The following is a 14,811-nucleotide window of genomic DNA, read 5'->3' as shown; positions in this document are numbered from 1 at the left end:
CCTCTTGTAGACAGTAACAGCTCCCAATGGGCAACAAAAGGTCAGAGAACACTCTAGTGATTGGAAGCCGATGATTCAGTTTGTTTGCGTGCCCTAGAGGAGCAGAAATATTATTGCCCACATAAATTAGCCGGTAGGACTGGTATAACTACATAGTGAACAAGACAGACACATTGTCACCAGTGACACAAAACAAAAGAACAAGATTTTTTTTTTCTTTTTGTCTTTGTTAACAAGCTGCTCTCAAATATGTGATGTGATCCCCTTTCAGGGACAATCATACTGAACCAGATGACTTAGCTGCTGTGATGGAAACAGATGTTTTGTTCTGTTGGGAGTTTTGGCCCTTTTTTTATTGTTATGTCGACTGCTATTACTCCTTTCACTTATGCAGGCCTGCCTTACTGCTTTTTTGATCCTGGTAGCTGCGCTTGTCTTCATTACTCAAGAAATAACCATAAATAGGTAAAGGCACCATGCAGTGTTTTGGTGTTGTAAATCACCTAACAAAACAAATATTCTGGGTGAGTCCACATGTGCTGATAGAGGGGGTGATGATTTTTAAAGTATGACTCACAACTGCATTTTGAGTCCCCTTGTTGCTTAAAATAACAGAGGCGGCTTCCAAACAAAGCAGCCTCGACGTTCTGGGTCTCCACGGATAAGCTTTAGTGCACTGTGGAGCTCTCCTTTTATAGGTAGTGACCTAGGTGAATTACGTAAGCACACACACGCGCGCGTGCAGTCCTGAAATCAACATCTAAACGAAGGATCCTTTTTGCCTTCATAAGGCTTTGTTTTGGTGTAGCATTGAGTTCAAACCTAAAGGTCAAGTCAAATTAAAGATTTCTGTGTTAGTATTTGTTGCAAAAATGGCTCTTTGCTTAAAACAGGTCAGGGAACGTCACAATTTAGGGTTGCTTTGGTTCTACTTTGATTTTGGTGGTTTTACCATATTATAAGAATGTAAACTGTGAAATACCCTAAAAAAATTAGGCTTGATGAGAAATCTAATACACCCTAATCATAAATATCTGTTTATTATTGAGCTCTGTAACCCAGGAAAGCTTCAGTCTCGGAAGCAGTGTTCCCAGTTGATTAGGCGTGCCTGTTTAATTTCTCATTTGGTTTTCATATTGTATTGTGTTGTGAACTCTGTTTTAAAAGCTTTTGCCTAGTCTAAGCTGGGATGTGTACCCAGAGTCTGTTCTAGTTTAGTTGCAGTTTTTCCCACAGAGCTAGGTTCCAGTTGTGGTTAGAAGTTTACATACACTCATCATGGGCATAAATGTCATGGTAATTTTGGGCTTTTAATGATTTCTTCGAGCCGTTTTTCTTCTAGGGTGGATATGATTGTACAACATATATCTTCAATGACTTTAAAAAACAAATTGGGTGCACAAGTTTAGAGAAAATCCAGAATAAATCCAATCCACACAAGAAAAGAAGTATACGTACAGCCTCAAATACATACAAACACCCCCAGCTAATATTTGGCTAAATGTCCCTTAGTAATTTGTACCACAACCAGATGCTTTTGATGCCATCAACAAGCTTCTGGTATAATTCTGGCTGAAGATTTCACCACTCACATACGTCTTTTCATTTGGGACCAAATAGCTTAAGCTTAGTGCAGATCGAAGATCGAAACTGAGTTTCTTGGACATTTTCCAGAGTATTGGTCAATCCAACGAGTCCTGTCAAACAAATCCTTTTTATGGCAGCAAAGAGAAATTAGCAGTTGTAGTCAATCATGACTAATGAGAACTTAATAGGCCTTATTTGTCAATCCTCAGCACTTGTGAAAAGATTTGCGTGAATTCATTTGAGCCTGTATGTGTAATCTTGACCCAGTGTGCCCCAACTCGTGTGTTTTGAAGTAATTGAAGATGTATGCAGCACAATTATTCCACCATGGAAAACCGCTTGAAAAACCCCCAAATTACCATGACAGGATGATGAGTGTATGTGAACTTCAAACCACAACCTCTGGCACTTACATCATTTGTTATTAAGTAATACATGTATAAGAAGCTACCCTTTAAATACCTGAATACCCAGGCACTTTGTGACAGTGAATTTTTTTCTTTCTTTCTTTCTTTTTCTTTGTCTCATGCAGTGGGACAAGAAACCTGTTTCAGCCAAGACTGCACCGTCTTGGCTGAAACTGTAGTCCTGATTCAGCTCTGCAGTTCTGGTTACAGCGCCCTCCAGCTTGCAGCTGCTCATCAGAACAAGAGCAGGAATGCAGTACACAAAAGTTATTATTGTCAAGGCATAAGGCAAAACACTAATTGGAGAGGCAGCTAAAAGTTACCAAAGACCACCAAAACAGCGACTTAGTCTGTGATCCAAAAACGCAAAGACAGGAAGAGCTGGGACCAGCATGCGGGCAGTCACTGAACTTTTAAAATAGATGCAGGGGACTTTTCCATGTGTAATTTGTTTGTGGATGGCACATTTTGGCACAATGTGGTGACAGAATGAAAACTAAAGCACTAACATAAGTTGCCAAGCATAGTTTGTGGCACTTAATATACCTGGGCGTCTGCAGGAGAAACGGTGAAATGAGCACAGATGCTTGACATCAGACTAACTGGAATCAATGTGAACTGTACTTATTGACTAATTTTTAGGATTGTTGGGATCTTTTCTACACAAAGCAGATTAATAGTAGGTGTCTAGGACATCTGCAGGCTTCTAAGAAGGCTCAGACAGAATGGAGTCGTCCAGCACAGTCGCAAAGTAAACTAAGGGAGACACTGTGGTCGCTCAGTGTTTAGAAAATCTGTTATTTTAGGTTGAGGAGGAATGGGGGAGGCCAAGGTGAAGACCAACAGACACATTTTCTCTTACTGGATGGCACTCGTACACATTAGGGCTGCCACGATTAGTCGACTAGTCGCGAAATTGTTGTACCAAGTGTGAAATAAATAAATAAATGAAATGAATTAAATTAAATCGTCGACAAATAATTTAATAGTCGATGTGTTGTTTGAAGCTTTGTAAGATCCCAAAAGACACAGGGATAAGTAGTAGGATTTAAGAGTGTAATAATGGACTGAAACAGAAGATGGCAGCACTGCATGTACAAGGATGCCAGCTGCCGTTAAACCCCGAAGAAGAAGAAACTGTGTCCCAGAATTCATAGTGCAGCCCTGCACAGTTTCCAACAATGGCGGCAGCTAGTTAGTTTTAATGTTACTGTTATTATTCTTTCTGGGTCACAAAATAAACGTTTAACATATTTTCAGGCAAGAATGTAACTGTGTAAACTTCAAATATCTGCTCAGTTTATCGAGACGCCACATATTTTCAAAAGCGCTTCTACGTTTTCCAGACGTCTGTTACCCACTAGCTCGATAGCTAGCCGGGTTCAAGGCTCACTAGGGCCCGTGAGAACACCGGACTCCCTGAAAATCGTTTTCAACCCCACCACCGTCTTTCGCTACTCAGGTTAAACATGATATATAAGTCACTTAGATAACTTAAAAATGTTATTGTTTGGCTTTTTTCAGTATTTTATTTGTTCCTGAGTAAATCGGTTTGGCTGAGATTAAAGTTATAGTTTTTACACAGCTGAATAAACATCAAGCAGACAACTGATTATCAGAAGTGTGAGATGCTCGAGAATATACTCCGGTGTCCCGTTATATTTTAGATAGCAAGGAGCAGACGGCTGGTTGGAAAACTCCACCGAAACAATCTGCAAATTTCATTTAAATTTAATAAACTATCATCTTGTCTTTATTTTTAGTTAGCACATACCTTGAACACTTAAAGCTGTAAGCTAATGATAGTTATATAAGAGCAGATGCTGCTGGTGCAATAAGCTGTACATTTATGTCCAATGGATGCATGATCTGATTAGTCGGCTAATCGCAAAAAATGATCTGTGACTAGTCGACTATCAAAATAATCGTTTGTGGCAACCTAGTACACATACACATTCTGTATAATATACACCAGTTTCCTATGTAATATTTCAAAGCTGTATTCTCTTTTAAAGCGAGTCATTTATTAACTAAAAGGTGGTCAGAGATTGTAAGCACTCAACATTTGTTCTAGCTTATCACTGTTACAGAATAGGCTCTTAGAGTCAGAGCATTTATTCTACCTTATGATCAGACACACCTTTGTTTTTCCTGTTGCCTTGACCGATTCCTCAGTTTTCCTCTTTCTTCTTGCCTCTCACATTACTAACATTGCCCACATGTGGAACACTTATTTTCCCATATACCTGAAGTGTGAGAACTGATGTTCTTAATTAACTCATGCTCTGTATTTATAGGGAATTCGGGGGGCTATGTTTAACATGTGCCCCTCTATGGTATATGCATCTGTGATTAATGTATGGATACGTATACTGGTCATGCACGTGCATTGGCTAAAATGACCTGTGGTGTTGTTGCTTTTGGCTTATCGGCAAATATGAAGATGTTTGGCTAACGTTTATCTGTGGTGTCACATCGACTTTGCTCTGGTTAAATGTTTAGAGATGGTGTGACGAGCCTCTAAAAGACTTTGTTTTTTTGTATAATGACGGTTTCTTTGTTTCCCTAATAAAAATACCTCACGCCCCTCTCTGTCTTCTCTGTGACTTTTCCAAAGCATCGTGAGCATACTTGTGCTGTGAGAAACGTCTGTGGAAAAGCCCCAGTGCTTTTGGTCCAGCGGTCAGAAACGGTGCCTAATTATTATTGCTGTTGTCAGCTGGCAGTGCCGTTTTCAGAGCTCTGCGTTCAGACCGTGTGTGGCTTTTTTTTCTCCTCTGTGAATACTTACTGGAACAAAGTGAGTTGAACTTAACAGTCTCATTGTTTTTTCTTTCTCCCTAAATCATTGTGACTCACTTGGTATTGAAAAGTCAAGTTATTTTATAGTGCTTTTTTGGGGTGCTGAAGGATGTGGAAAGGAGATGATTAAAAGATGATCCTTTTCACAGACACTGGTAGCTGAAGCCTGTCTCAGCATGCACGGACATGTAGAGATGAAAATAAACATTTACTGATTCACACTAATGGACAACATAGAGATTTCAATGCACTGTAAAGACAGTCATTACACCGGATAATAATTCTGAGAGCGGATAAGCTAGGTGCAAAGCTGTAAGGAATAACATGGGATTAAGATAATATTGCATGTGCATTTACCACTCTATACCCCCACCTCAACTTTCCAACCACCTCAAAGTCGGTCGATGTAATAGAGGTTCAAATCGGAGCCTCACAGCGGTGGTCGGGCGTCTTTGATCTGGCTGACATCATTTTCATGAGGTGGGGGCCAGATGTGATACGGCAGGGCTTGGCTGAGAGAGATGCAATTTGCTTAGTTTCTTATGAAAGCTGCACCAATGTGCAGTTTTGTTTAAATATGATAATATGGAAGGTTGTATCAGTTTACAGTAACTGCTTTATTTCCAAGTTAAACATTTAGGGCATTTGCGGTTTTAGATTTAGAGCCTAGGAAATATAGCCTAGATAGGAGAAGATCAGTGCTTTTTATCAGTCATTATATCTTAAATTACTGAGACTCAGTCTAAAGCTATGTGTCTGTACGTGGATTATTCATGCATTGTTGTACAAGTTTCAATCGTTCTTTGCTAATGCTCGGGGCAATCAGTTAACATACTTGGGCAAGTCACAGTTTTCGGTTTCTTCTTTAGAAACTGACGTGCGCTTGTTTGCTTGTTTGTTTGCTTTGGATTCATACCATGCTGGAATTTTTGATTCTGATTTCTGGGTTTTTCTTGTCAGTCAGTATTTTCGATATTTCCACAGGCTAGCATGGTAAATGTTACCCCAACATCCCACCTCTGTGCATACTGCACGTTCAAAAAAACAAATGTAATTTATCTTCGTCTTATCTCAGGGTTCACAATCCTTCTTTGATGTGCTTTAGCAACGTTTATTATTTTTCTGGATGCAGTCTATTGAGGTCAAGGTTGTGCAAAATGTCCTCTGCAGTGTCTGAGCTGTTACTGATATGCACTGATGTCTCTTGTGCCAAGTCTGAAGCATTTACCCATCTGTTTTGCATTGGACGTCTAAGTGATGTTGTACAGGAGTGCCCTCACTTCTCTTGTTTACTGTATGTGTTGGTACATCCGGTTTTAACCAGCTTTAATGGGCCAGTTGTCTGAAATTGTATCTGCAGGATGCACTAATGATGTCTTCCTTCCTTTTTTGCAGCGCTGGGATGATTTTGATGGAGTGAGACATTGCTGTCACGGGAGATTTTAAAGAAAAAAGTTGGATCACATATCAAGAAACTAGCCTCTTAAACCGAGTCGAACAGCGTAATGGATGGAATAGACACCCTGCAGAGCTCTGCGCCAGAGACCAAGGCTGAGCGAATTGCTCGCTACAAGGCAGAAAGAAGGCGGGAGTTGGCTGAGCGCTATGGCAACACAGAGGAGCTCACCTCAAAGTACGTGCGTAAGGACAGGAAAACTCCAGGCACATCCGAAACAGTGTCTTCAACAACAAAGGAGAAAGAGAAATGTGAGGATAATGGAGCAGAGCAAACATGCACCAGGAGGGGCTTTAGGAGTAAAGTAGCAGAACCTGTGGAGCCTGCTAATGAAGAGCCCACAAAGAGAACAGCTCACCCCAAAACAGAAACGACTACATCCTCAAAATCAGAAGCTGTGCCCTCCATAAAAATGTCCTCCCATTCCAGGTGAGTTCATCCACATTGTCATAATATTAGATATTAAACACACACTAACCCGTTGTTTGTGCAAGACCAGTCTCATTGTTGTTTTCATGGTGACATAAAATTGGCCAGGGGCATGAAACAGAGCTGCACAGACTTGTGCAAGCAGATCCTCTAAGAACAGATAACTGATGCACATGTAAATCTCTTAAAACTAATTTCAGGAGAAGAAAACATAGTGTATTGCTTTTCAGAGGTTTCTTTGATTTAGAGAACATTTGCAGCAATTGGTCCATTTTTATTCAGCTATTAAATAACTTTAAATGGGCTTGCTGGCTCCCAGTACGTGAAAAGGAGGTAACAAATCGGCGCATTTGGAGAACACTTTGTGCTATCTTCAGTTTGAGGTAAACACAAGTGCTAGCATTTCCAAAATTGGCCATGTGTGCAAAGAACAGGACTACCTTGTTTATTTTGCCATGGTGTGTTTTGCTGTGATTACGTACATGCTGCTTGCTTTGGTTCACTTCACAGTTATATGAGGGGCTCACAAAACCAGCGAATAATGAACCTCTATTGTCAGCTTGACTGGATGAAGAACCTGGAGGTTTCTCAGAGGAATGCTTGTTTCTGAGAATTGTACACAGACGGAGTAAAACATGTCCAGTCGTGGGTCTGGGGCTGTAATCATGCTGCGGATTCTGCTGCATGCACATAACTGGACTTGTCTGTTCCTGAATAAAGCTGCCTGAGGGAGTGATGCTGGTGAGGAGAAGAACAGAGACGGATAAGAGTGCTGAGATAAAATCAGAGTTGGAAGGGAATGAGTGTAGAGCTGTTGAGCTCTGCCAACTTTTCATGCTTTGCGCTTAATTAAGCATATTATAGACAAGCTATTTTATACATTGGAAAAGACATGCCTTGGGTAATGGCCTTAAAATAAAAATAGAGCACAAGCAGCATGGCATGTTTCAGTGTTCTACGTTATCATATTTTATGGAAAGTTTGGCTAGTTTGATTACGTTTTAAAATAAATATATAAGTCTTTTTTATTTCTACATGCATATTTTAACAGCGATCATCGTTCTGCTTTTGTGGCTTTATTTGGATTAGAACTTTCTCTCTCTCTTTTTTTGTAAACAGGTTATGAAATGTGAGAGGAACTTCTCTCAGTGCGTCGGCTTACCACTGCAGAAAGAGTGTTTGGGGAAAGTACAGAGTGCAGTTTATGGACTGTGTTTTTAATTACAGAGAGCAGAAAGGCAGGTTGACAGGTTAAAGTGTTTGTGTCACATGCCTGTCATGTTAGCTACTATTTTTGTAAGTTCTGTTATGATGTTCACTACACATCACAGCCCAGCTGTGCAGGCTTACACAACATACATAAGTATGGTACTGTAGAAGCTTTTGTTGTCTAGGTATTCCCATATATTAATGGTTTTTAGTACTTCATATATTTTCCTTTATTTTAAGACATCTGCATTCAGCATTGACTGGCATGTCTTTAGTGGGTCACACATATTTACTGAAACTTGAGCAACATTTTTGTGTAGTCTTTTACAGAAAGAGCGTACAGGAAACTGGAGCTTGGCTGTCTCAGTGATAATGAAAGCTGTCAACAGGCGTTTATCTGCAACAGACACGAATCTTTCAAGTTGCAGTTGAAGGGTGACATTCCAAAAGTCTGCTTTTTGACGTTAAACTGTTACATTGCACCCTTAGCAATTTAAGAAGAATCCGTTTGGTAATGCTTTGTCATCCAACATCTGATGCGTTTGTGTGCATGAAAGCGCACTCTTTGGCTTCTTTCTCCCTTTATTATGATTTATTTTTAAATTTTATGTTAAAGACTCCTGGTTTTTAATAGAGGTAGGAATCGGAATCACCCCACGATACAATATTATCACAGTACTTCCCTCACTGTGTGATATCAACTTTAAATTATGTCCTCAAGTTAAACTTTGTCGATATCTGTTATGTCTGTCTGACTGCAGACAAATGAGCTCAAGTTGCCAACTTCATGCAATCTGTTTCTGATAACATAGCAATGACCTGTGCTAAATGCAAATGTAACCACTACATTTGCCCTCAGCACCCTTCTCATTCTATAGGAATATAACCAGAATACAATCAGCTTGCTGCCAATTGAGTCCAGTCCCCTTGAATTGTGCTCATTGACAAAGACTCGTTCAGACTGATGGCAACATGCTGGCAATCTGTCTGAATTGATAAATTAAACAGCAGTTATTTGCAAACCTTTAATCTCTCTGAGATCGATTGTTCTCAGTCCAGACTGTGACTGTTTCCAGAAAGTTTGCCTCCTATCAGGTAAACTGCAATCAAACATGAGGGTGAGTATGCAACACTCTGGGCAACCATTTAGTTACCACAAGTTATATTCAGTTACAGAAGGTTAAAAGCCAACAGTATATATTTTTAATGTGTGTGTGTATGTTATCATATGAGTTTGGGATAGTATACATGGAATTTCCAGGACAAGTTGCTGCATAGGTCATAGTAATCTTGGTTTGAAAGTGCTCTATGCTATCAAGCATGTGTAACAAACCACAACTATTAATGCTACTGTCATGATGGGGTTGGTACCCAACCTCTTTATAAACAAAACAGAATTGGGATTAAGGCTAAGGACTGTTTACAGTACTGAGCCACAGCAAAGACAAATGGCTCAAAAAGTTAAGCACACAAATCAGATGTAATAAAATTATAGCTTTTAACAACGCTGCAGCCACAAGTGTTGTTTTTATGCTCTTATTTCATTTTCTCTCATGATATAATTTAATATGATGCACACAAAGCTAAACATGAATTTATGTGAACAATTTTACTGTGAGTGTTTATTTGATTACACAAGTGCCCGGCTGGATTGGAAAGTTCCCCTCTGTTTTGCTTTTCGCCCACTCCTAAACTGCATTCCGGTTTTCTTCATCTACTTTCAGCTGACCGTCAACGTGTGGGTAGCAAAGGTGATGTGTTTCTGAGACCTGTTATAAGGTTGGTTGTTAAAAATGGGCTGTCCGAGATCAAACAATGAGGGTTACAAGGTCTACAAATATATTTAAGGCAGAGCAATGACCGATTTGGACTTCTGCAGCGAATCATTGTAGAGTCTACAACATAATCTACGCAAGTTGTCGTCACCATTACCAGCATTCATACTTGTGTGAGGTGCATTATGTGTTAATTACCTTGTGGTCCTGTCCTGATGTTTTATGTGCTGCCAGCCACAGCAGAAACAAAGTGCTGGGACTTTTTTCCTCCTGCGTTCCCACTCTTTGTTGTGGTCACTTTTTCTTTTTTTCGTTTTCAAGAAACAAACATCTTCGTCCCTTAAGTTTTTCCATTTCTTTGTACAATCCATTGTCTCCATTCCAATAGTTTTGGCAATCTCCTTCCACAAATGAGCTGACATCTGTGAGTCCTTACATTATAATGTTATGATCATTCATTGATCCAATCAAAAACTAGGGCCCCAAAAAAGAAAATATAGCTGGGAATGCGTAGGAGGAATCAATGGTACTGAACAGGCCACTCAAAATAGTTTGGAGCTGTGTTGACTTGACGTATGGTTGCAGATCTACGAAGGCGCACGTCATGTTGTGACGGAGAATGGTTTCAGAGGGGTTCGTGGTTTGCTTACACACAACATAGATTTAACACAGACGTATAAAACCTAAATCTCTGCAGCCAGAGATTTTTGAGTATTGCATCACTTCAGTTTATTGTTAACTACATAAATACAGGCCAAAGAATATATTGGCCAGTGTAGCATGATGTCTTCACAAAACTATCAGGAGGCGTGGCCGTTAAGAACTGACAAAAGTTTGTGTAGTAAACAAATCCAAGCCAAGAATTACTCATAAGAAACTGCAATAAAAAACACTTCTGTAGTAGTTTTAGGCTCACAAATTACAGCAGTACAAGGAAAAGCGAAATAATACGGAGTCCAAGCCAACGTTTAAATGTTGTTTTGTTCTCTTTTGCAGCTGCATAGTGTAGTTGTAGCTCCTGTCCATGTAAACGGTTAACATTAAGAGTCAGCTAAGAAGATATACTGCTTACTTAATAAGAAAAAGGAGGAAACAAACATCCTTTATGCCTGGGTGTGGCATGCGATCAATTTTGGACTGATGGGCATAGGCAGCTTTCATAAACTGACATTTGATTATAGTATGGTACCTGGCAATTGCTCATCTGTAGCCATATCTTTAGGAAGATTATCAAATCCTGATAATAATCCAACTGTGTCAAGTCTGTCTTTGAGGAAAAGAGGGCTGGAAGAAATCAGCCAATTAATCAGCTTTATTTGCTTAAAACTACTACTACTTTTGCTTATCTCAGATTCCTTTTATTTCCACTATACAGAAAGTATTTGGTGACAAATGTACACTGAAGGAACAACTGAACTTAAGAGGTTAGACTCTTAAAGTAGAAGCTAAACCCACACTCCCTCGTTCTCAAGAAGCACTCTGTGATGCAGTTAATTGTAAGCGCTTGCTGCTGCTTGTTTATAGTGTGAACTTTGAGGTTCACTTTCTCACAACAGTGTGTGGTTGCGGGCTTTTAATGAAGCACAGTGGGATCTACTTAAATGAAGCATCTGAAATGAACTAGGGTTTGTGCAGCTTCTGCCTTCCCTCTCTCCAATAACCTTTGACCCGTTGCAGATGTCCTCTATTGTATTAAAGCATTTCTCCCCTCCTCCTGTTACATCACTGCTGCTACCCCACAGGCAGCTGCTGTCCCCATCCATTTTTAACGCCCATTACTTGGAAATGAATGACCATATCTTCAGACGCAAGAAAGGCTTTTCTGTTATATCATAGCTGACACGGGAGTGGAAGAGCAGCATGAGTAAATGGATTTATGTCATATGAGACGCAGTAAGTTGCTTGCTGCAGTTCTTGCAATTTTTTTTAGACTTAAGTGTGCATTTGTGGGCTATAATAGTGTATTTAAGAGTGATGTACATATATTTTGTGCTGTTTGCCAGCATCACTTGTGAAAAACGTGGAACTTCTGTCATCTCTTTATTGCATTAGAGAGTGACCTCATTTCTCTCTGTCTCCCAGGCTGCTGGAAACTGATGACACAGAGGAGCCAAAGGGTAAGATGAACTCGTACTTTCACTGCGCTCTGATCCTCTATTGTTCCACACGCTGCCCTATCACTAAGCTCATTCAAGTTCTATTACTCAGTGTGAAGGGAATACTGAGCTCATTGCTGATGTCAGATTACCTTCCTGATTTATAGACGTTGGCTTTTTAATACTCTTTTATCAAGAAGTGAAGAAAAATACATCTGAAATATTCTTTGCTCAGTTTGTAGTTGATGTAGAATTTTAAAAAGCATTGATTTAGGTTTTCTAAACTGATGTTTTTAAATATAAATAAATAAAATAGAGAAGCTGTTTGTCATTTACTTGATGAGACAGCTAACCAGCTAGCTTTACAAACTAAAGCTGTGTCCAAGCTGTGTAGATAAAACACAGAAACTTATCTTACATACAAGTATAGTTACAAGGATTATTATCTGTGTCCACTGTGGAAAAGAAGCTATGGAGAAGTAATTTTTTATCTTCTGTTTACTTATTATTCTCCTCTAAATATTACCAACTGATATAATTGACAATATAAACAAGTTTATTAGCTGATAACCTTTTTTATACTTATATCATCCAGTGGTTTTGTACTTTGAATTATACACTTTATTGTTAGCATTTGGGCTGCTGCCATCTGGAACTGTTGAAACAAGAAGCTTCTATATTAGAATGAGAGGGTGGAGTGCTAAGTCATCAGCTAAATCAGCTAATGCCAGCAAACTTGGTTAGCAAGGAATTCATAAACCATTTATGTGCCTTAGCAGTGCACAGGCACATATACAGTCTTTGCTTTGATGCTAAGTATCAGACTGATAAAATACTATAATATTACTTATTAAAACTGAAGCATAAACCTTTTTAGATGGTCTGTACCAAGCAGCACATTGTTTGTTTCTTTTAAGATGTTTTGTTAAAATGGTACAAAAGGCATCAACAGCATAAACACGGTCTGTAGGTCCAGTTTAGTGACTGTTGTTAGTGGATGTGAAAGAAATACAGGAAGTAGGATGCTAGCCATAAATGTAGTATAAATGCCACATTTTAAACAAAAACACTTTTTTCAAGTCTAGTCAAGTGGCTTTGTTATTTCAAGCATGTGCAGTTGTGCAATACACAGTGAAACGAGACAGCGTTTCTCCAAGACCATGCTGCTACACATAACAGACAATCGAGGCAGGACTACATAAAGTGCAAAGTGTGCAAAAATTGTAAATAACCAGTGCAACACCAGACATAACAGAATGATACAGACACAAGATAAAGAAATAGAAAAGTGCAAAAATCACAGTGGGTCGTGCAAAAGACAGAAACGTTGTGCAAAAGGTAACATGATGTTTAAAGGTGTGTTTGTATGGCATTGTGCAGATAAGTGCTTGAGGTGTTTTAGTGTGGATGCATGCAACAATCTGTGACCATGCCTTTCTTTGTCCGCTGGTTAGCCCACTTACCCGTGTATTCTCTGCTTACATGTTTGTTGTCCCTTCCGTTTGGTTACCTTGTATTTAGAGATAAGTGTAAGTGCTGGGTTAGACAAAGAAAGTAGAAGGTGAAAGTTTTCAGAATCGTGCGGTGAGCAAAACAGTTACTTTAGTGGTTCACAGCAGACTAATGTTGTGTAGCATCTTATTGGCACACACAATGATCACGTTTCCTTGTTTTTTTTTTAATGCTTGAATTCTGGAAGTTAGCTTTAGATTAAATTAAAAGTTGTTATTTAATCATGAAAATCATATATTAGAGAAGAGAAATGGAGCTAAATATATTCTTGCCATGATTGTTTTCATTTTAACATATAACAAATTTTAACCTGGACTTGCTCAGTGTAAAAGGTGCACTGCAGGCATAAATTATAAATGATAGCACTATTGTGTCCATAGTGTATTTGACTGAGGTGCACACACACACAGGCTATCACTGGTGTTGCTTTTATTCACTGAACCAGCTGTAACTTCTCCCCAGTGAACTCGGTCTGATCTGTAATGAGAGGGTTTGAAATTTAAAACCCAGCATGAGGACAGAAACGAGCTGCAGGCAGTATTCTGCTGACTGTCTCAAACTGCCATATTCTTCAGTATTGAGTCACTTTTCTTTTCTGTCAACACCAACAGGACACTGAATCGTTGTTTCCCAGCTAAATGTACCCCAGCTCGGAAACAACAGGATTACATGACCATTACTTATGTTATTTCAGTTAAACCATGTTATAGCTTTAAACAGCTCATTTCAATGTTGATTTTGGGAACAAAATAGTCACAGAATAACATTAAAAAAAATGATATGTTGGCAGAAGAGTCGGTTCTCAGGCAGAACACCTCCCATGTTTACATCAAAGGTTTCTCTGACCTCTCAAGTCAGTAATGCATGTACAGTGGGGCAAAAAAGTATTTAGTCAGCCACCGATTGTGCAAGTTCCCCCACTTAAAATGATGACAGAGGTCAGTAATTTGCACCAGAGGTACACTTCAACTGTGAGAGACAGAATGTGAAAAAAAAATCCATGAATTCACATGGTAGGATTTGTAAAGAATTTATTCGTAAATCAGGGTGGAAAATAAGTATTTGGTCACCTCAAACAAGGAAAATCCCTGGCTCTCACAGACCTGTAACGTCTTCTGTAAGAAGCTTTTCTGTCCCCCACTCGTTACCTGTATGAATGGCACCTGTTTGACCTCATCATCTGTATAAAAGACACCTGTCCACAGCCTCAACCAGTCAGACTCCAAACTCCGCCTTGGCCAAGACCAAAGAGCTTTCGAAGGACACCAGGAAAAGAATTGTAGACCTGCACCAGACTGGGAAGAGTGAATCTACAATAGGCAAGCAGCTTGGTGTGAAAAAATCAACTGTGGGAGCAATCATCAGAAAATGGAAGACATACAAAACCACTGATAATCTCCCTCGATCTGGGGCTCCACACAAGATCTCATCCCGTGGGGTCAAAATGATCATGAGAACGGTGAGCAAAGATCCCAGAACCACACGGGGGGACCTGGTGAATGACCTGCAGAGAGCTGGGACCAAAGTAACAAAGGTCA

At 39.5% G+C, this 14,811-nt stretch overlaps 1 protein-coding gene across 4 annotated transcripts in view; it reads left to right on the top strand.

Annotated features, from left to right (window-relative positions):
* The window catches only part of svild (supervillin d), a 49,210-nt gene that overhangs the window by 10,907 nt on the left and 23,492 nt on the right, over positions 1-14,811 (top strand). For 3 of the 4 annotated variants that reach the window (XM_006807533.2, XM_087844643.1, XM_087844644.1), the window contains exons 2-3: positions 6,192-6,681; positions 11,748-11,782. In XM_006807533.2, the coding sequence (XP_006807596.2) occupies positions 6,302-6,681; positions 11,748-11,782 (415 nt within the window). In that variant the 5' untranslated portion in view covers positions 6,192-6,301. Of the gene's footprint in view, positions 1-6,191; positions 6,682-11,241; positions 11,559-11,747; positions 11,783-14,811 lie in introns of those variants that run through there. The other variant, XM_035915193.2, reaches the window with a different exon arrangement.

Source organism: Neolamprologus brichardi, chromosome 8 (genome assembly GCF_056152115.1).
Source record: "Neolamprologus brichardi isolate AB-2024 chromosome 8, ASM5615211v1, whole genome shotgun sequence".
Taxonomy (NCBI): domain Eukaryota; kingdom Metazoa; phylum Chordata; class Actinopteri; order Cichliformes; family Cichlidae; genus Neolamprologus; species Neolamprologus brichardi.
This window is presented reverse-complemented; position numbering and strand designations above follow the sequence as displayed.